The following is a 23,476-nucleotide window of genomic DNA, read 5'->3' as shown; positions in this document are numbered from 1 at the left end:
GAATATAGATCGAGGGGAGACCAGTTATGACTTTGGGACTGTCTTAGTTAGGCTTTGTATTGCTGTGAAGAGGCACCATGGCCATGGCAACTCTTATAAAGGAAAACATTTAATTGAAGTGGAGGCTTAAAGGTTCAGAGGTTTAGTCCATTATCATCATGGCAGGGAGCATGGTGGCGTGCAGGCAGACATGGTTTTGGCTGTGTCTTGATCAGAAGGCAACAAGAAGTCAACTGTGACACTGAGAGTAGCTTGAGCATAAGAGAATTCAAAGCCTACTTCCACAGTGACATACGTATTCCCTCCAACAAAGCCAAACCTCTCAATAGTGCCACTCCTTTGGGGGCATTTTTTTTTAAACCACCACAGTGATCAGTGAGACCTGAGGGAGCTGAGGATATTCACAATGAAACTTGAAGATGAGGAGAGAATCAGGTAGAGAATGGGATTGCAACCTCAGAGCAGGGAGAAGAATATATGAAATGGAGGCAGGAGGATGAAATGGAGGCAGGATGGGTCCAATGTGGTGGAGTTTAGAAGTCATTCTGGGAAACTGACCCCTGAAGAGGCTTAAAAATGATGATGGGTCAGGTTGGGAAGACCTTTCTATTACCATGCTGAGGAAGTCAGCTTCGCAACTTTACAGACACCTTGGAACTTAATTTTGGCGGTAGGGAACTGGATTTGAGATCTACTGTGGACAGGCCATTCTGCTAGAAGGGTGGATGAGGATGAGGAGGACTAGAAACTAAGTAAGGAATCATATCCAAGGCCTTCACAATCATCTCCTACCTAACCTGATGGCCCTTTCATGTGATTGTCTGTGGCATTTTACATGACTGATTGACCCCTCCTTCTAAAAATACTTTCCTTATATGGCCTCGGAATGTGCACTTTCCTGGGCTCCCTGGATCTTCCAGGGTGGGGCAGAGAGAGAGAGACAGAGAGAGAGAGAGAGAGAGAGAGAGAGAGAGAGAGAGAGAGAGAGACAGAGATACAGAGAGAGACAGAGAGAGACAGAGAGAGCACAGTTTGCAACCTTGGCTACAGGGAGCATCCTTTCTAACCTTCTATTTCAATGTGCATTGTGGTTCTGCCTAATGTAATACAAGTGCTTGTTAAGCCATCAGGTTGCTTCACTGTCTTCTGAGGAATACACGAAGTAATTCACGAAGACCTGTTAGTTGCTGTGGCTTCTCTGGATGATATTAATTAATTTTGCAGTCCTGTAATAATCATTTGTGGTTATTCTAGGCACTAAAATAGTTATGATCCTAACTACCACATGCTTTGAATAAAAGAGGATCTACTGATCATATCTTTCTGTCATCTGTCTATCTATCTATCTATCTATCTATCTATCTATCTATCTATCTATCTATCTATCTATCTATCATCTGCCTGTCTTCTACTACCCATCTATCCATCCATTTTCTCATAAAACAAACAAGGAAAATATATATAGTAGATGTAGTATTCATTTCTATCACTGGTAATGAAGTTACAGTTGATGAGCCAGCTCAACTTTTTTCTTCAACCCATTTCATGTCCCCTTTGCCCTTAGCCAGCACCTTGGGAATTCAGCATTTCAAGCTGGTAGCATGCATGATCTTGTAATCCAAACCCTCATTCCTGAAGGGTCTGAGTTCTTAATAATTTTCCTTTATTACTGTAGTCTTCCATTAACTTTTACTTCAGGACTTGAAAATAATAAGAAGACTTGAAATTAATTAGAGGATAATAACAATTAAAGGTTTTAAACATCATTCTCCTTGGGGTCATTGTACAATAGCATCTATTTCCCCTTGATAACAGGGACGAATCACCCCAGCTAGTAGGTAACCCCTTCTTTGCCTGTTCGTAGATGAGATGCTCAGGACAGATGGTTATAGACTTCATTTTTCAGTACCGTGCAACAGATGTTTTGTCTCATGGTGACCTTCTCCTGGGAAACCTAGACTACTCTATCAACAAAGCCCAGAGCTGAGGGACACAAGGAGAATATTGTGTGATGGCTAATAGTGCCTAACAATGAAATCAATAACCCTGTTTTCATTCTTGGTTCTCAAACCTCTTAGAAGACAGCATCGTAATCTTACACAGGTTTTGGTTCCTGGCTATGTGGCTACTGTATCCTCAAAGGTCCTCAAACCTTGGTATCAAGCCAGCTGCTTCTAGGTGGTCAGGTCTGTGTAGTGCCAGTAAACTACACAGACCTGAGCACCACTCCCCTCCTTCTGTGGTGACAAGAGCTTCGTGTTGAAAGGCATGCTATGCGAAGCACTGTGACAGTGAAAAGAGCATTAGGGAATGAAAGTGTAGTTCTGGCATAGTTGATGCCTGAGAGAAAGCAGTTCCCAGGAGAAGTTGCTCCCTCTCCCATTTAGGAGGAGTTTTCTGTAGCAAGCTTGACCTCAAGTGCTACATGGAGACTGGATTTGGTTGGTTTCTTGTGTTGGCAAGTCAGGTGCAGCAGTTCCCCATGGTGAGAAAGTCCATCAGCTGAGACAAAGCCTCCATCAGCATCACAATGGCTGCTGCTTACAGGTGCCACAGGACAGTCAGTAGCTAGATACATATTAAGTAGCCTCAGCAAAGAGGCCATCTGTGTACCTGGCTCCTAAGAGTCTGCTCATAGTGAACACCATAGTGCTCACTCAGGAAGTTCACCCTGTGTCCATTTGAGAGTCCAGTCAGGCTGGTTTTCTTGCTGAAATACTTCATCTTTGGAACCTTGCGTTCACAATATGCATGGGTCTGATCTTATCTCTCTTAATGCTGTCTGATCTCTGGTGTCTCCAAGTGATATTTCCAGGCCAGACTCTCCTCTCTGAGCTCCAAAGTCAGATATTTGGCACAGTGTTTGATTTCTGCATTTCAGCATCTCTTGGGTGTCATCTTGAACATACTGCTCAATGCTAGCCCAATCTTTTCTCCAAACTCTCCCAGTATCCTGTCTTATAACTCAGTTTGCTGCTTCCAGTGTCCCAGACCCAGATGCTGATATTTTCTTTGACAAAGCTCTCTTTATTTTATTTATTTATTTATTTATTTATTTATTTATTTATTTATTTATGTATTTATTTATTTATTTTCAAGACAAGGTTTCTCTGTGTAGCTTTGCGCCTTTCCTGGAACTCATTCTGTAGTCCAGGCTGGCCTCTAACTCATAGAGATCCACCTGGCTCTGCCTCCCAAGTGCTGGGATTAAAGGCGTGTGCCACCACCGCCCGGCGACAAAGCTCTCTTAATTATGTCTTGTTGTCTAGTTAGTCAGTGTAGCTAAAATTTTCCTGCCTTGCCCACAGTCAGAACAAATCTCTGTCACCTGCCAGTCCCATAGCCACTCAGACCCAACCAAGTAAACACAGAGACTTATATTGCTTACAAACTGTATGGCCGTGGCAGGCTTCTTGCTAACTGTTCTTACAGTTTAAATTAATCCATTTCCATAAATCTATACCTTGCCATGTGGCTTGTGGCTTACCGGCATCTTCATATGCTGCTTGTCATGGCGGCAGCTGGCAGTGTCTGCCTCGACTTCCTGTTTTCGCAATTTTCCTCTCTGTTAGTCCCGCCTATACTTCCTGCCTGGCCACTGGTCAATCAGTGTTTTATTTATTGACCAATCAGAGCAACATACAGACCATCCCACAGCACTTCCCCTTTTCTTTCTTCCTTTCTTCCTTCCTTCTTTCCTTCCTTTCTTTTTTTTTTTTTTTTAAGGGAAGGTTTTAACTTTTATAGTTCAGTGAACGGCTTTTGACTTTGTCATCAAATATATTCTGTTCCCACCTCTCCTCATTCTCTACCCTTCCTGCTTTTGCTTAGGTTCAGCCCACACCTTGTTTCACCTGGGTGGATACACTTGGCTCCAAATTCACTTTTGTTTCCTCAGTACCTTTTTGTACACAGCATCTAGAGCATCCTGTTAGAATTTAAATCTCCTCTTTACATTGATGAACCAGCCTGCCTCCATCTTAGGCTTGTAAGCCATCTGAGGAAAGACAAACTAGATTCATTCATATTTATAGATAAACCTGTTTCTCAAGGATTGGGCTATTCCCCACCTTTAACTACAGGTGGTTCTGTCCTGCCTGTTCCAGGAAACTGGAAACCTTGCCTTTGTTTCAGGAGGTTATTATGCACGCCTTGCAACCATGTCTTTGTTTCAGGAGGTTATTATGACCAACTTGTTATGCTTATGTTCTGCTTCTGTAACCCTACCTATTTGCCTGCTAAATCCCCCATATGGAAACTCTCTACTCATGAGCCATAAAAACCCCTATTTCACCCTGTGTCTCATGTCAGTCTCTTGAATCTCACCTCTAGGAAGAGACAGCCTGTGTACACAAATTAAAAAAAGAAAGCTTGCTTTAATTAAATGCTTGCTCTTATTTGGCCATGCTGATTTGGGTCGGTGGTCTTTCTCTTCATATCTGTGGGATGAACAACATCACCAGTGTCTTCTGGTTTGACTTAGAGTAAGAATCAAAGTCTTTATAGCTGTTCACAAGGTCTAGTGAGAACTTGACCTCCCAGTCTTTTCTCGAACTCATCTTCCATGACTATCACCTTGTATCTCTCTAGCTTCAGTAAACTTCTTACCATTCCTTGAATTTTACAGACATGCTCCTGCCCCAGAACCTTTGCACTGACTTGTTTTTCTGTCTATAATGTTTACCACCAGAGAGACACACAAATAGCATAATCTCCCACCTCATTGAGAAGTTTGTGCAAATGACAACATGCTGTCAAACTCAGGCCTGGACTCCTATTTGCTCCTTCTGCTTTGAGCCCCTAGGGCCATCCTGACTGTTACCAGTTTCTCATGTCCTCCTTGTGTATTCTTTCCTCCCGCTTGGTATTCTCCACCCTCTGACTGCTGTCATTTGCTCTTTACTTATCTCCTCAGTTAAAATACAACCTTCATGTTGGCCAAGATGCTGCCTTACTTTCTTCCTTGTTTTGTTTTGTTTTTTGTTTTTGCTGAATGCTGAGGATGTAGTGGTCTAATGAATGAATGGCAGGTGATGTAGACTAGAATTGGGGCATGCTGGTGGACTGTAGGACATTTCAGAAAACTCAGTGTTCCTCTTGCCATGTGTAGGACAAGGAATGAACCAGAGATCACATGGCGTTTCTTTATTAAGCCTCAGCGTTGCTTCCACCTGAATGAACTAGGGAGAGGGCCTCACAGTTTTTCAAAATGTCACACATCATACGTGTGGTGATGGCATTGCAATCTCTTTGTGGTAATTAGTTCCCTATCCTCCCAACTGGACTCTAAACTCATGGTAGGCAACATCATCATTTCTTTTATTCTGTTTACGACGTGAGTAACCAGACAGCCTGTACAGTGAAGTTAGCTGGGACCTGGAAAAAGATGTGTTTTCATTCCCTGGAGGTTGAGGCTCCCCCTTGTGGGAGGAGATGCAGAAATTCATGGTGGTGCAGAGACTTAAAGTACATGCTTGTGGCATTCCCCAAAGTGTATGTCCAGCATCTCATTTGCATTCCATTGTTAACTGCTCTTGGTAAAGAAAACCAGCAGGGCTCTGCTCCAATTAGCAAGGAGAGAACGCTCTAGCTGTAGCAAGGACAGGGAGGTACAGTTTACTTTACACCCTGTTCTCTGGTAGTTCCAGGAATTGAACTAAAGGCTTTTGAAGTGTTCTCCCAATGAACCATGGACCCAATCACCCCTTTAAAATTCTTTACTTTAAGACAGGTCCTCACTAAGTCATCCAGGCTGTCCTGTACTCACAATGCAGCTCAAGTTGACCCTGAACTTGTGATTCTCCACCTTAGCCTCCCAAGTACTTGTCTTTATAGATTCATGCCACTGCTCAGGCTGTCCTGTATCTTCACTTCTGAGCACCTTGTTCTTGCTCTGACCCAATAGTTCCTTTAGTTAAAAGGATCCAAACACAAAGAAATGTAAAGAGATGAAAATGTTCATTACCTGGATTGATCAGCATGTACTGGTGTGAAAGCATTTGGAATCATGCTGTGCTCGATAAAGATGTGCAGTTATTGCATTTGATCAAGAAGGAAAGGAAGAAATATAAAGACATAAATGAAGGAAGGAAGAAGGAGGAGGAGGGGAGAGAGGGGAAGAGGAGGACAGGAGTCCCTTGGATTTAAAGGAATCAAGCTTTCAGAAAGGTTTAATGAACTAAAGTAATTTTCCTTCTGAGTAAAATTTTACAGGCATTAAATGCTCTCACTCCACCGACTGTGCTCACGGGCAGGGATGTCTTAGTGATTTATGAATTTGCAGATTATGCATTATCCTTTCAGAGGACAGGAATCCCCTGGGGCTTCCTGCCTGCCTTCCTGAGCTGAGCTGACTGGATTGGCCAGGTGAGAGCCATGGCTCTAATCTGCAGTCTCCTCTGTTTCCACCAGACTCTGAAGCAATGGGCATTATTTAAAGAAGGCATTTAACAACTCTGCAAGCTGACTTGTCTCCCACCAAAGAAGGCATATCATTATCCTCCACTCTATCCAGCAAATCGCATCTTCAATGTAGCCCTCCGACTCCAGGCCGACGTGCAAGCCTCTTCCATTGACAGAGCCTGGGACAAAGGGACATAGTAAATTTAGACATGAAAAAAAATCAAGAGGATTCCTGACGCAAAGAGGCTACAGTTTCTGAGCCTGGGTGTTTCCTCTCAACGGAATGTGATATATGTAAAGGATAGAAAGCCTCTCACTATGAAACCCTCTGGCAGCCTTGCGTAGGGTCTGGGCTCCTTAGTTCCAGTACAGAGAATCCTGGAAGGTAGCAGATAAAGGAAGCTCTAAATTTCATGCTGGCAGGAACTATTTCTATTTTAATCACTTTATCTCATAGTGTCTGACAGAGGGCAGGAATAGATGAATGAGAGAGAGAAGGGAGAATGAGAAATGAGGACATTAATTGCTGGTGTTGAGTGTCTAGCTTACTTGAGCATCTGGGAACATCAGAAGACACGAGAAGTCTGAGAATGAGGAGAGTAGATGTGGTGGGCAACCAAGAGAGCACCAAGGCCAGATACGCCCTTCATTACTCTTTTATCATACAGTAAGTTGTGCGTGTATATGTGCTTCTGCATTGCAGTGGACTTCATGGTTCTTTATATGCAGTATACTACCCTTTCCCCTTTATAAAACCTTCCCTTCACTCATAGGGGCCACACTCTATTTCCATCTCTAAGAAGGACTTCTGTGCATAGCACACAACACATGCTTGGCCCTCTGCTCCATAGCCTGTGAAGTCACCTCTCAGCTGTTTGTCACTCCTGGGACTGTTCCCTCTGCACCATTCTCTGTTCTGTGCATCCCTGATGAGTTAAAAAGAGAAGTAGGTGAGCAAGAAAGCAAGTAGACACCATTACGATATATCCCGATTCTCACCGTATATTAAGGCCAGCATTTACAGCCCTTCTTTCACGAGGCTTTGCTAATTATATTCTATGGATGTAATTGCTTCCTCTTCTCAGGTTACCCATACTTCTCTCCTATGTTTATCATCTCATCTCTTTTTTATCGTCATCATTTATAATCCAGCCAAAGGACCCTGCGTAGTACATGGCATGTGCTCGACACGGGGGATGCAGGGTGGAGTGACCTGAGATTTTTGACTTCAGAAAGGCCACAATCTTACAGAGAAAATGGGCATATACCAAAGTCACACTGACCCTAACAGAGCTGTGAGGGATAGAGAAAAGAACGATAGTCTAGGGATGTCAAGTGCCACTTTAGAATGCCATATGTGCTGATATCTTCATATATATGAGCTTCTCTGCTATATTTAGATGTGCTTACATACACATGAGTTTCCCTCATAGTCTGTGTGTGCGTGTGGATGCATACAGTTTATGAAAAGGGAGAGGTGCATGAATTATTCCAGTTTATTTTCATTGATTCTGATATCGAAAATCCTACATGGACTTTAGCCACTCAGGTAAAAGGATACTTGACAAAGTATGCAAGGAACCTTGTGTCCTACAAGTTTGCCTACTTATTTAGTCTGCATACACTTGTTTCCTATTTCTTATGCCAAGAACAAAGAAAACCAAATTTATTGTTTGGTTATTGTTTGGCCTTGAACTCAGGGTCTCTTTGACTTCCAGAATGTAGCTAGTATCTTTCCATTTCTTTCAAAAGGTGCTTAGTAAACATTTACAGAGTTCATGGATGGGTGATAAACTCCCTGAGGTATGGGGATGTTTCTCTCTGTCTGTCTGTCTCTGTCTATCTGTCTGTCTGTCTCCCTCTTTCTCTCTCTTCCTCTCTCTCTCTTCAACCTTGTACATGAGCCTTGTTTCATTGACCACATGGAGGAACAAAATATCAGAGCAGAACTAACAAGGCTGACGGGCCTGCTGCGACCAGGCCTCTGCCTGACCGAGGGACAGGATTGGTTTGTTTCACTCTGGGTTTTTCTTTACCTGTAACATGGAGATTAAATGTCTGTGCTATCCCAAAGGTTTCCTGGGAATACAGGAATCACAGAGTAGGGCTTCATTTAATGCTTGAGCTCTGCTGTTCCTTGTTTGTATTTAACTGCCAGGCCCACTCTTCTAGAGCAATCCCTTGAGGCATTGCCATGGATCTATAGTCCATCCAGTGTGTGGATCCTGCGTGTTTCCAGGCACGCTCCTCTCTTTCTCTCTGATCTGAGCACTTGCTCAGCAGTCTGGATCATATTCGGTGGTTTGCTGTGTTGCTGTTCAGTCTTCTCTAGCAATTTCCTCTTTCCCGGAGGCTGCTGCAAAGCCCTAAGTGGTAAGAGATGTCAAGGATGTGAAGGCCTGTTTCTTTTGCTCTTGATTTTGTTTGCTCATTGCAGATGTAATAAGCCTAAAGGTTACATCATCATCTCTTCATGGCTCTATTGATATTCGTCTGTTCTGGGCTCCAGGGGAAAGGAAACTTCTTGCCCTTGATATCATGTTTTGACTTTTCATTGGAGGACACTGGTATGACTATTCCCTGCTTGGTTTATTAAATTGAATCCATTCAAGTTAAAAGAAAGATTGCATGTCCAGATCAGGATCTCGCTGTGCTGGAATGGATGGCAGCATTATGGCACAGAGCTGGGGGAAGACTTGTGTGCAATGGAGTCTTTCTCAAAGTTTGAGCCTCTGGATGCCCTAGGGATCACTTTGGACACTGCCTAGATGTAGCTAGAAGTTTTCCTGTGCTGGTCCAGCCCCAAGATCCCACAGCCACTTATAAAATTCCTGTGTCCCACCTGGTCCCGTAACTGCTCAGACCCAAGTAAACACACAGAGGCTTATATTATTTTTGAATGGCCATGGCAGGCTTTTTGCTAACTAGCTCTTACATTTCTATAACCCATTTCTATAAATCTATACTTTGCCACATGGCTTGTGGCTTACCGGTACTTTTACATCTTGCTTCTCCTGGCAGCAGCTGCCAGCATCTCCTCTGCTCTCTCTTTCTTCCTCTCTCTTTCTTTAGAATGACCCACCCAACCTTATTCTGCCTCACCATTGGCTGAACGGCTGTATTTATCAACCAATCAGAGCAACACATACTCAGCATATAGAATGATATCTCCCATCACCTAGGTTCTACTGAGTTAAACTTTCTTGGGGGGAGGGATCCAACAAATATACATTTACCAAGCTCCTCTTGCTCCCTACATGACCTTTGGCTTCAGCATTACTCATGGAATGCAAAGAGCACCACCTCAGAGCACTCAGTCAAGTCCAGTTATACCCTCCACTTCTCATATCCTTCTGGGTAGGCTGAATGCCATCTCTGGCTGCAATCTGTGAACTTACACCAGAACATCAATATTTGCAATTGGCTCAACAACTCTTATTGCATAAGAATCTTCAAATGCTGAGGCTGGTTGTGAAGAGGACAGAGGGATAACACATCTACCTTCAACTTGTTCACAGGTCTATTTGAGAGGGCAACTCATGTAACACCCAGGAGCTGGCAAGGTCATGTTAACTGGGAAATAAGCTGGCTCATTTGGAAACAAAACTTCAGAGGAGAGAAAACTAATAGACTAGCCCTGAGAGGCTAGTTGAGAAAGGTGGACTCTGGTCTGTTTCTGGAGCAACAGGTGGGAAGGTACAGAGAGAGCAATGAAGGAACAGTTAGCAATGTGAGAAAGAGGTCTGAGAAAGCTGAGGTGTGAGTATGGCTGACCAAGCTTAGGACACCTAGACAGATGAATATAGAGCACAGAGTTTGGAAAACCAGATAATTGAGAACATGTTTAGAGTGCACTGTGGAGCACCTTAAAATGCTGGTGTCAGAGGTCTGGGTTTCATGCTTTTGTAGATAAGAGTCAGTAAAGGATTCTAGTCAAGGAGATATACAAGTTAAGAGGACAAGTAGAAACCACCTACACGGAAAACACACGTAAAAGTGCGAAAGAATGTGTTAGTTGGGACCCTCCAGTTAGCAGGCCCAAAGCTAAGATCTGATAAGAGGAACTTAGGAAAAATGCCTGTGAGAGAAAGCAGATCAGACCTGGGAGAGACATGGTGACTCCTGGATTGTGTAGCAGTGTTGACTCACATGAAATAGACAAGTCTGGACAAGGAAGGCTAGCTGGGGCTGGCTGCCATGCAGTTCTGAGAATAGTCCAGTGTCTTTTAGGGAACTGCAAAGTCAGTGTCACTCATCAGAGGAGTCCTGTGTCGTTGAGAAAGGAGTATGTCTGGTGTCCATATTGCATTTCGCTGTTGACTGGAAGTAGCCCTATGGAGATACAGACTTGGCAGGCAGGGAGCAGTGACCTTTGCATCACCGAAGGTGGGGTCTTCAGTCAACAGAGCTCCTCTTTGGAGGAATGGCAGCATGTCTGGCCATAACACTGAGGGAAAATGAAGTGATCTGCTTTGCCCCTGTAGACCCCGAGATGGCCACTCTGCCTTATTTCTGGTTACATTGGTGAATTCTTTTTCCAGATTTTGTCATGGGTGCCCACAGTTGCTTCATGTGCTTTTACGATTGGATGGCTTTGAGAGAATGCTGCCTGCAATAGAAATGGACAAAAGAGAGGTTTTATACATAATATATGAAAGGATGGAAACTGCTGGTGTGTGTGTGTGTGTGTGTGTGTGTGTGTGTGTGTGTTCATGTTCAACAGAAAGCAAATTCTCTGGCTCATTGCTGTGCATTTGATTGGTGAGAACGAGGGATAAATCCCGGGACTTCCTTAATCTCTGGATTTAGCAAAGAGGAAATTAGCTATGAAAGAGAGAGAGCAGGGCCACTGAGTGACCCTTGAAGTACAAGGTACTGTGTAGTTACAGGCTTCTTGCTCTGATGCTGCATTAATGCATCAGGTGGCTTGGAAGAGTCTCCAGTTTTACACATATCCATGCTTCTTCTACCTGTGAGAAACCTGAGGCCTCCAGCCATAGCTTCAAAGAGAAATTCAATGTCCCAAGTCAACCTTGCATGGACTCCTTTTGGCCTATAATAGACCATGATCTCTCTCCTTTAATTTCTTTCTTACTTTACATAGAAGAAATGGAGATAGGGCTGATTGACCCCATGGAGTGCTGAATGAGAATAAATCTCCAAATGAGCACTTTGTTGTGAGTTAAATGCCATAAAATGTTCAATATAATGGCTGATTATTTTTCTTTAATCTTAAATGGATATCTAGAATGGGGAAGTCCCATCCTGGAAGAAGAAATTAATTATCTCAGAGAGAGTTTAATGGCTGCTCTGCAAATGAGTTGGAGGGAGTTAAACTTCGGAATGGGAAAGAGTGGAGAAAAGTGAAATGAGATGTGTATTACATTTAGATAAACACAATTATACGCAACTGGGTATGTGTATGACCCACCTGCATGCTGCTGCATTCGATAATGTTGGTACACTTGACATCTTTGTGGACAGAAGGCTGTGCTTAAACTACTCTCCAGATACATGCTGGGGGCAGGCATGGAACTACCTGCTACTCAGATTCTCAGCTAGAGCAGTGGAAAGGGCACAGGGACAGATTAGGCAACCCAGGACCAGTTTTAGTCATTCACTAATCATATCGCTAGCTCTCTGGGTTTCCTAGCTTCAGCTGGAGGCAGGAAGATAGTCCCAGAGTCTGGCGAAGTCCCCTGACCTGCTTACTGTGAGGTGGGGGCAGTTGCCACAGGATCAGTGGCAGGCAGTATCAGAACATCGGGGACTGAGCCTGCTGCCATTCAGGTATTTGTGTCTGATGAAAACACAAAATCTCTTTGAACTCCTTCTGTAGACAGAACGAGTCGACCCAGTTCCCTCTTAGTCTTTTAGATCCTATTCTGTACATCAGAGTCATCTTGAGATCAAATGCAAGGAGGTGGGGTGTCTCTGATCTCTGGGTGGCCTTGGCAGTGAACAAAGCCAGCTGGCCTGGGCCTGACCTTGCAGAAGGACAGATGTGTAGAGACCACTGTTAATGCCCAATTAATTCCTGTTGGCATGTTTTATTTCAAATGCAAAGCACTGTCAGGATTAATATAAATGCTACCAGTTACTGGGGTGCACTACGTTAATAATTTCTTCCCCCTTGCATGATCCTATTTATCCTTCTCAAACTCAGCGGATAGATACTAAGCCCTCCTCTGGGTGATACTAGATGTGATGTGTACTGCTACACAAACTAAAGTAAGCTTCCTTTTCCCCTTTGTCCCTCTTCTCCACCCTCGCCCCTGCCCCTTGCAGGTGATCCTGATCCTGACCAAGCTGTATGACTTCAACCTGGGGAGTGTGACTGAGAGTTCTCTGTGGAGGTAAGTGGATTAGACTGTCTTAAAGCTGCCCTGGATGGTTTGGCTGGGGAGAAATGTAAGCCGAACAACCGAGAAGTCTGTTTCAGAAGGAATATAGGACTCGTACCTCTGGTGCCCTAGGTGGGAGCAAGCTGGGGGTGGGAAATGGGCCTGGCACTCCTTAGGACTTGCCTGTTGTCTATCTGCCTTGGTGCTTTGCTGCTTCTGCAGGCCACCAGGGTCTAATTCTACTTATTGAAACAGGGGCTGATCAGAAATGGAGGAGGAAGATTCCTTAACAAGCAGAGATCCTTGGCTTGAGGGACTAGTGCTGGAGCGAGGGGTTCTTGCTCTGGGCGTGGATCTGGCCCCAGGCATCACTGCACTTGGAAGGTGCCACAGTTTTCAAGAAGCCAGTGGCGATGTAGACAGAACAGATTCATATCTGCATGGTGGCTTTCATGGTGCCTGTTAGGTTTTGCCTTTGTGAACCCTTCTTCCTATAGAATGATACTAATTTTATTTTGTACTATATAACAAAATATTATAATGCGCAAAAGACCAATATCTTAATAACCCATTTTAAAGCATATTTTTCAGCTTCAAAGTTGATTTGCTTATTTTTATTTTAAATGAAGTTAAATCATAAGGCTCTTGAAAGTTCTGTGAATTGAATGCACTGTACACCTTGTGCCTAAGAGGGTAAGAAGGCATCCTGATGACAGTCTTGGGGCTCAAGGGGCGTGGTAGAGAAGGGTTGGTTGGCATGGATAAGAGGACTCTGATTTAGCTATGGTGCTAGGAGTTCCTCTGGACAGGGAACACCTGTGTGCAAACCTGTCGTGGAATATTTGTGTACACTGTAAAGATGTGTCTCTGCCTAAGGCACCTTCTGATTGGTTTAATAAAGAGTTGAATGGCCAATCGCTAGGCAGGAGAGGATAGGGGGGATTTCTGGGGAGCAAGAGGAAAAGGAGGATGAATCTAGGTGTGTGCATTTCACCAGAGACTCTGAAGAAGTCGGAGATATGGTACAGAACAGAGGTCACTGAGCCATGTGGCCGAATGTGGATTATAAGAGTTGACTTAAGTTATAAGAGCTACTTGGAAAAAAATTCTAAGCTAAGGCCCAGCTTTCATAATTAACAGTGTTGCTGGGTCATTATTTGTGTGCTGGTGGTCCAAAGATAGCCTGACAAGAAAGCTCGATACACAAACCCTTAGGTCCCCTTTCACACCTTGCACACACTCACAAGCACACTGGCATGCACTCACACATTGGGCAACAGCAGATGTCCCCAGCTGCTGTGACTTGGTGCTTACTGCTGAATGCCTGGAGAACTTGTGCATTTCCTTTCATTTTCTCTGCTGTCAGCCTTGGGGAGGATACTTGCCCTAGAGGTCACTTACCTGGTTGCATCACTGCCCAGTGCCATACCCTGGGGTTTCCTGGGCCTTATTGCAGGGAGCCTGGAGTATGAGATGTCTCATTATCTGGCCTACATGCTTGTTAAGGGTTAGTTAGAGCAGATCTCATGGAATAGGGTGTTAGCTAAGTTAAGGTTTTGGGGCTAACTTATCAGATGGTAGAGGCTTGCCTCCCTTTGTATGGGTGGTCTCTACCAAATTTTGCTACTCAGTAAAAGTCAGTGGAGGTATAAGCTATCACCACCTCTAGCAGATGAGAGCTGGGAAGATTCCACTCACGCAGTATTGCCGGGAACTAGAGCTCAGAAGGCTTTCCTAAAGCCCCCAAACAGAGATGCTGCAGGACACTGTAAGCCTCACTCTTGTGCAGTCGGTTTGATCCAATCACGAGAGCAGCCAGCAAATCCTGGCCTTATGTTTAGGAACACCTATGACTGACACTTCCTGTTTTAGAAAAGGTTTGGCTAGTTCCAAGAACGTGGCCCAGCTGCTTGATGACACAGTCTCTGAAGTAGTGAAGTTTTCCCTGAGGTGAGAGTTGCTGTGTTCTCCAGTGGATGCAATATACAACCAAGTCACTCCAGCATGCTGACACCCAATTGCTAGAGTTTAAGTGTGGGTTGGCTCACTGAGCGAACCCTGTAACTCACCTTTAGATGCTTTACTTAGCCCCTGTGTATTAGTTCCTGGGGCTGCCACAGCAAATGACCCCTCATGAGTGGCCAAAAGGAGCTAGCATGTCTCTCTTAGTTTTGTAGCCTGGAAGGCTGAGTTCAGGGTAGTACTAGGGCATCACTCTTCCCTGGAAGCTTTAGGCAGGAAAGTTTTACCTCTTTCCATGTTTGGAGGCCACTCACAGACCTGCTAATTGCATCCCTCCAATCTTGTCTTCATCTTCCCCAATATTCTCCTAGGTCAATGCCCCCTCCCTGCATCCCTGACCATGGGTTTGTGGTTAGATCAAGGCCCCACTTGGATAATCCAGGGTGATTTTATTTCAATAAAATCCATAGTGACATTAGCAAAGATATTCTTTGGAAAATATAGTCCTGTAGTACAGTGTAAGGATCAGAATTGAGTACGTGCTTTATCACACTCCACCACTTGTACCACACCAACCTCTAAGTCCCATTTTCCTTCACAGAAGCTGGGCACAATACAGAACACACATGTGCACTTGGTATGTTTTCTTTGTGGTTCCCCAAACACAAGCACCACACAGTTCCCTAGAGTGTCTGTGATCAACTCCTTTCTGGTTTAGAACCCCAGGGTTCAGGGAGCCCCTGCTTCTTCCCCTCCCTCTCTGCTTACATGTGCCTCGTCTGTGAGCCCTTTCCCTAGAATTTCACATTTCATTGTCTAGCCACCTTCTCCTTTCCCATATTTAATCACTATTTGACATGTTAAATATTTACTTATTGTTTTATTTATTACCCACAGACAACCACTAATGTCTAAACTTTGGAGAGAGGAAGGCTGGCTTATTTTATTTTTTATTTATTTTTTTTATTTTCAGTTAGTGCTATATCCCCAGCACCTAGAGGAGAATTTGGCACTCAAGAGGTGCTTAATACATGTTTGCTCAATGAATGAATTAGTGAGTGATGTGTAAGGATTAAATAATAAATGCAAAACCACTTAGGACAGTAACTGATGTAGGAAACACTTTGTTGTAATTATTAATGATTAGTAGAGCTCTGGGTGTTTGTACAGGGTTTTTATTTCATTATTGACTTTTCATTTAGGGATCCATTGCTGTAGGAGCTTGTGTGAGGGAACTCCTAGGCCATCAAGGGGTATGTTCTGTGTCCTCTAGTTAGTAGTGACTTTAAGGATAAAGACAGGAATTAAGGAGGGAGGAGAATGTCCCAGATTGTTGTCCCTTGGGCTCTCTGGGGGGATGATCAGAATATTGATGTCTACCTTGTTGAAGATATTTTTTGTTATGGACTAGCTTCTCTGGGCTTGTCTATAGGTGATGAGGGAGCCAAATATGAGGCAAAGAGCCAGATGGGGGGAGCATGGGGACCCATTGAGTTGACTGAAGGGGCACAGTCCCAGGTTGGTTCCTCTAGTACAGTTAACAGAAAACAGATTCCATATGGTGTGACATTTTGAGGACTTATAGAGATTTATGGAGCTTTGCTAGTGGATAAATGTCAGACAAGGATGTATTTTTGTGTTAGATTTCAGGACTTTCACATGTTGATAAAACCCACCTTAGAAATTCAGTGCTAGAAAATGAATGAAAAAGACACCGCTCCTAAATTTTGCAGACCTTTGCAGGCTGGTTTGCTGGGGCTGCTAGGAGACTTCTAACCCTTAACTGTCTGCTACCTTTGTCCCTAAGCTTATCTCTGATTTCCTTTTCCTGTATTGGTAATGACGAAAGACTTTACAGTTAGAGCCTAGAGCACTCTGATTTTCCTCCCTAACACAGTGGAAAGATAAAAAGAAACTAAATTAACCATGCACCCTTTCAGCCTCTTGCTTTGGCTTAATATGCTTAAGCACGTTGAAAATGAATTTGGTGATCTTCTGTGCGACAGGGAAGCCCTGGAGTAGCTGATGTCTTGACAAGGTGACATCCCCTGCCAGATTTCAGTGTGATAGGATTATTTGCCCCCACTGGGTTAATAATTCAGAGGACCTCTACTTCTAAATATACAGAAAGATTGAAGGCATCAAATTGTACATCTGTTTCTGTGTCCTTGTGGTATTCCTTCTGCGGTTCCTTGGTCTTGGTAAACTGGAGGTGGCCATAGTTCTTCATTAACACTAAGATGGCTGTGTAAAGTCACCATTTAGTGCAAGTGTATGATGATCTCAGTCAAAGGACACAGTGCATATTAAAGTTCAAGTGCAAAGAATTGATGAACCAGGATTGACTTTTTTGAGGACACAGTGCTTCCCTTGAAAAATCTGGGTTATGACACTGAGATTAGGAGCTTCCCTGGTCTATGGTATGACATTCCCTCTTTAATATTTTTGTCCTAAGTTGAAACTTCACTAGAGGCAATTATACTAATTCTGTCTTCTCTATTCCTGAATCATTTGGTGTGTAGGTACTGTAGACTGATAAAAAGGGACTTTCTGTGCAATCTACATGTGGCAATACTTCTGTGACATCTCTATGTACCTCTGCACACATGGGTACCCTTGCCTCATTTGGAGGCATTTAAAGTCCTCATTTAGAAAAGTTAAACTCTCATAAGGCTAGTTAACCCACTATGGGAGTTTGGAGTCTTTGGTTCTAAATATATATGCCATGGCCAAGAGTTATGTTTTGATTGACAGATGGCTTGTTGGACTTGCCCATCCCCAGTGTAGTCTCTGACAGTGGTCCGTGAAGGCTTAACCTGAGAGTAAAAATACATTGCATGAGTAAAATCTTCACACATGTGCATGGGATCTCCACAACTGTGACTTCCTGTAGAAGCTTTCTTCTGGGTATTGAGTTAGGTGTCCTCAGAGAGTTTATGTGAATTTGTAATTATCTAGGCATAAAAGAGCCAAGAATAAATAAGTAAATACCCCTTACACATTTGTTGGACATTTGATCTTCATCTTTCTCTTTTCTTGCTTTATTTCAACTACCACCTTGAAGAATGGGAGATACTATCTTCATAGAAAAGCTACTAGACTACAGTTGTGTCTCCTGGCTGTCTGACCTCTGGTACCTAGAACAATGAAGGTTCCTCATTAGGATGCTTATGGAGGAAGATTGATTGTTAAGTACGTTTTTTGCTGGAATCCCTTACATCCCTGGGTTGGATGTTCCTACTCTGCTCATGGTCAGCTTTCCATCCTTATATTTCACTGATGATTTGTCCTCAGACTATGAGCTTCTCTGGTCAGGACCATGTGCCTTAGGTGTTTATTGATTTGCCTTGCATAAATATTTAACTTGCATCTTATAAAGGCATAGCTATCCATATAGCGCTTCCAGGAGCTTCTAGCCAAACCTCACCCCAACTCCTCCTCGCCATCCCTTTCTTTGTATTGAGTTGTCTTATTCTCTTGCCTCTTGGGAATCTGTGGCTTTTCATCTGCTTCACAAGCAGTTGTCTGAACCATTTATTTCCTCCCTAATTGTTCTGTCAGTGACCTTTCTCAGGGATGCTGCTTTTTAAATATAAAATGGAGACCTTTTGGATTTATTAATTTTCTGTTTGCCAAGAAAACCCTGACGATAATTGCTAAGACTTCCCAGAAGTTATTAGTTTACAAATTTTAATGACACTCATGATTTATTTATATGCTTCCCTCCTTCTACAGCTGCACACCCCAATTCCTTAGTGGAATTCCTGCTGAATCTTGGTGAATTAATGGGAACAAAATGGAAGATTGGAATGACATATTTTTTTCACTAGGCTTTTAATTAAAAGCCTTCTGTCCTATTCGTTAGGCTCTTCACATGTGAGGTTCTAAAGGCTAGGCTGATGTAGGAAGGATGTGAAATCTTCTCTATAGAGCTGGGACCTTCTCCTATTTGCTTTCAGTGGTAATGAATTTGAAGAAAAGTCCTGAATGGGTCACAGACCATTCAATTGAACAGGTACTAATTGAGCATGCATTGTGTCAGCAGCCCTAAACCCATTGCTGGGAGATGCAGAATCAGATGTTATGATTGCTATCCTCAAGGAATGTTTAGTTTGGTTGAAAGATGCGATGTTTGTACATAGGAAACTGAAGCAGGTATGTGCAAGAATGTATGTGCATACATGAAATATAGTGCCTTTTTCAGTGAGTGAATCTGCTCTAGAAACACTTAAGTTTTACCCAGTTCTTTCCATAAATAATGTAGAACAGTTGTAGAATGAACTGGAGAAAAGATTGTTATGACACAGATATATTATTTTGCTAGATTTAATCAAAAAGTATGTCTATGTGTTTGTGTGATGTGTGTATATACTCATATGTGCATGTGTGTATGTGAGGGTGTGTGTGCTCACCCCTGAAGACTCATATGGAGACTAGAAGTTGATGGTATGTTGTTTTCTTTAATTGTTTCTCCACCTTAGTTTGTGAGACAAAAATCTCTTTCTGAATCTGGAACTTGCTATTTGGGCAAGATTGGCTGGGCAGTGCGTGGCTGAGATATGATTACTTCTGTCCTGCAGTGCTAGAGTTAGAGGCCATGCCACCATGTTAGACTTTTACATATGTGTTCTGGGGATCTGGGTACAGGTGTGTTTTACTCACAGAGCCATCTTCCCAGACTCTTAAAATTTGAAGTTAGTATACACAGAGATGCGTTTCATTATGGCATTTGCATATATGTCATTATACTTTGTTCTAGTCATACCCCCTTTCCTAGTCCTCCCTGTTCGCCTTCCTTCCTGCAAATGGTCCTATTCTTTCATGGCCATTGAATTCTTTTACTTTCTCCTCCCACAGGGATGTCTTCCTTCCTTGCCATATTCCCCTTTCTACATTCTTGACTACATGGACATCCCCTCCTCCACACCTCCACACATGCACACACATATACATAATTTTTGGTGTGTATATGTATATACTTACACCCACACATAAATACAGTTAAATCTGGATTCACATATGGAAGAAAAGAGGCAATATTTGTCTTTATGTGTTTGACTTATTTCACTTGTCCTAATGATCTTCATCAACTTTCCTGCAAATGTAATGATTTCAGATTTCTTTATGGCTGACTATAATTCCATCATGAACATATACCACATTTAAAATCCATTCGTATTATCGTTTAGAACATCTAGACTGGTTCCATTTCTTAGTTGTTGTGAACAGCAGTAAACATGAATGTGTAGGTATCTCTGTAGTATGTTGACTTACAGTCCTTCAGATATATACCCAGAAGTGGTATAGTTGAGTCTCATTGTGGTTCTATTTTTAGTGTGTTTGAGAAACTTCCAAACTGACTCTCATAGTGGCTGCACCAGTTTACATTCTCATCAGTGGTGTATAAGGGTTCCACGTTCCCCACTATAGGTTCCCATATTCACCAGCACTATTTTCCTGTTGAATAAAAGTAAAACTTATAGCTCCAGTAGGATTTAACATCTTTAGAGAAAAATGCATCCATTTCTTTATTGTCAGCAGAGGGGCAGACCCAGGATTTTCAATGGATACCAAATTTGGGGATTCTCAGGTTACTTTTGTAAAATATACATAGAAAACAGCAGCAGGCAAGTAAATATTTGCCTGTAACTTATGCAATCCTCTTATATATTTTAAAACATATTTATATAGTTTATGATACCTCACATGATAGAAATGCTATGGCAGTGGTTATGCTATATAACCTAGGAAATAATGGCAATAAAAGGGTTGGTACTCACACATAGATTTTGTTAAATGTTTTTGTTCTGTGGTTGGGTTAAAACTTGGATGGAGACCTGCAGAGGAAGGGCTTTATTTCCCACAGCTCTTTCTGGAACTACTTGAAACTTAATGCAAAACTGGACTTAATGCAAAGATGGATTTAATGTAAAACTCTGGCAATCCAGTCAATACTTGATGAAATGATCATTATCTCAGCCCACAAGCTTACTCAAAGGTCCAGATGACAACGGTGCTGCCATTTTTAAGAGAAAAACTCCAGACTCCCAGAGATACAATGCCTGGCAAGGATGCACTGATAGAGGATCACTTGATGGAGGATTATCAGAGTCCTCTTTGGGTACTTGACTGTTTTGGACAAGCAGTGAAGGTTACTTTATTTCTTGATTTGGATGTGATAGATGGTGGCATTTGTGATGATGGTGGCAACAACGATTGTGATCATCTTGTGTACAAGATTCAAGGAATGATTTCCTGTTCCCTCAAAAAAGTGTCTTTTAGAAAACCTTTTATTTATTTATTTGATGCAACTTTTGGGGAAGCTACATTCATTGAAGTGATTTGCTATTCTTCATGTAAGTAGCATGGAAGGCAGAGAGGGACCATGTACCATTCTCTAATGTGTTGTAGAATGTGTTTAAAAAATTAAGGTAGACTTCTGTCTCATCCACGGGATTCCAGTTTCGTAAGTACGAATTATACTCCGACATTTGATATTTTAAAGTCCCCCTCATTCATTCTGATCTCCAGGTAAGATTGGAAACTGCTGAGCTCTAAGAAAGCTGTCTCTGTAGTTCAAGGCCTGTCTCTGCCTCTAAGAAATACTCACGCCATCCTCTATTTCTGCCTAAGTAAGGATGGTCTCTTTCAACTCTGAGTCTACAGGCACTGCATCTTGGGCTATCAAACAAGAGGCACAGGCACAATTTATGATACTCATTGGATCCTTTCTTGAGCTAACAACGTTAGACCTGCATGCAGCCATCCTCATCCTTCTTAAGACTCCTGGTGGTTAAGTTTTAATCTGTGTGTCAATAGCCTAACACACCCTATTAACTTGCTGCTCACTCATGGATACTAGCCAGTTGGCAAGTATTAGCCAGAACACCTGCTCAAATGACTTAGCTTGTAGTCATTAAACAAAGAGGCCCCCATTCAGTTCATGGAAGCCTTTGTTCTAAAATGCAGAAGAGAGGAGTTCATTCTGTGTCTTAGGTCATCCGACATTTTACTTTACTGAGGAATCAAGACCCAAGAACACCAAGGAGACAGATCTCGATTATGGGTTTAATGTTATTCCTCCATTTATTATGAGAAAAAGCACCTTTTTATGGCCTGGTCTATTTTCTTTCACTAGGCAGGACCCTGGCATGCATAAATCTTGATTTTTGTCCAGTGGCTGAAAGAGCATATGGCCTGCGTCTGTTGATTGTTATTTTATGCTATCTCCCCATCCGTGCACGTACAATGCCAGTTTATCACAACCACAAATAACCCCAGCATTTGGAGAAGGGATGTGGAATTCTCCTCATCACTTTCTCCAGCCTGAGCTCCCTCTCATTTTCTCAGCAGTAGATTCATTAGCCTTCTAATGATGTTAATAAGTGAGCAGACCAGACAGTCCCTTCTAAAATAACATTTATAAATGGATGCATTTGCCTACTCTCTAAGGTAGACTTTAATTTATTTCCCTGCCAGATGTCCACATGTGTAAAACTATGATAGGTAGGCGATTGGAAAGTGGTTTAAAGCCAAAAATGGGAGAAAAAGTTGAATTCACAGAGAGCCTATCTATTTTCACATTTATAGGATAGTAGATCTTACACACACCATTCCTGCTTTTATATATAATGACTATAAAGATTAGTCAAGCTTTCATTGTTACCTGTCCATCGTTTGGTGGACAATTACTTTATTGGACATAGACAGTTCATGCCATTAGGAGGCTTCTGGCAGTTTCACCACAAAGATCACTGCCCTAGACACAATAAATTGATAAGAAAGTCTCCACTCTGTCAGTGAGGTTTTTTTTAGGAATCACAAGCTTTCAGGGGGAAGCATTTCATATCTTTCTGCTTCTTCCAATCATAATGTCCAAGTTCAAGCTAAAGTTGTCTTAAAATGTAATACAATTATATTTTTAAATGTTTTCTCTTTCAACGAATTTCTCAGATTTGAAAATCTGTGGTCGCTGCACACATGGATACATGGCTCTTCTCACATTTATGTGAGGAATGTGAGATCCATGTAATTCAATACTCCATTTCATAGACGTATAAACTAAGGCCATGAGGGGACTGACAGTCAGTAATTTCAGATCTGAGACCCAAATCCAAGTCTTGCAGTTCTCAGTGGCTGCTTATTCTTGCTGTTGTGTTAGCAATCATGCCTGGCCTTTCCTGCCCGATGCTGTGTTTTGTAAGAGATTTCTGGATAAGGGATTCTTTGAGGACTAGAAACTGGTTTCCTTGGATATTTGTATGAATGATTTTCTCTTTAGGTGAATCATGAGAATCACCTGGGAAATTTAAGAAAAGTCAGTTTCCTGGGCCTCTTTCCAAACGCACTGAATCAATTTCTGGGGCCAAGGTCTAGGAACCCACAGTTTCAAAGATCTCTCTTCTTAATTAGTCACTGACCTACGAGCCTTCGTGACCATCTTAGCATCTAGAAGATTCATGAGAACTTGTTCTGGAGAACCATTCCCCTGGCTCATCAGCTTCCCTGTGCCCATTTTCCCTATGGCTGGCTCAGAGTGACAAGGAGAGACTTATAGCAGCCCACAGTTGTACCTTCGTCATTATAAATGACAGCCATTAATAACTGCAATGGGTTCTGGCACTTACTAATTAGCTCCCATTCTGTCAGCATCAGGCCTGTCTGATTGGGCAATTAACATTGATCTTGGAGAGCTCTGACATAGAGGCTGGTCACAGGCTCTGACTTCCACTTTGAGGTAAACCTTATGAGGGTAAGTTGGCAACTGG

At 42.6% G+C, this 23,476-nt stretch overlaps 1 protein-coding gene across 1 annotated transcript in view; it reads left to right on the top strand.

Moving 5' to 3' along the window:
- The window catches only part of Sorcs3 (sortilin related VPS10 domain containing receptor 3), a 615,406-nt gene that overhangs the window by 170,876 nt on the left and 421,054 nt on the right, over positions 1 to 23,476 (top strand). Inside the window, exon 2 of the mRNA XM_028874644.2 lies at positions 12,691 to 12,758. Coding sequence (XP_028730477.1) covers positions 12,691 to 12,758 — 68 coding nt within the window. The remainder of the gene's footprint in view (positions 1 to 12,690; positions 12,759 to 23,476) is intronic.

This window comes from Peromyscus leucopus, chromosome 1 (assembly GCF_004664715.2).
Source record: "Peromyscus leucopus breed LL Stock chromosome 1, UCI_PerLeu_2.1, whole genome shotgun sequence".
NCBI lineage: Eukaryota > Metazoa > Chordata > Mammalia > Rodentia > Cricetidae > Peromyscus > Peromyscus leucopus.
Note: the sequence above shows the minus strand (reverse complement) of the source record. Positions and strands in the feature narration are given on the sequence as shown.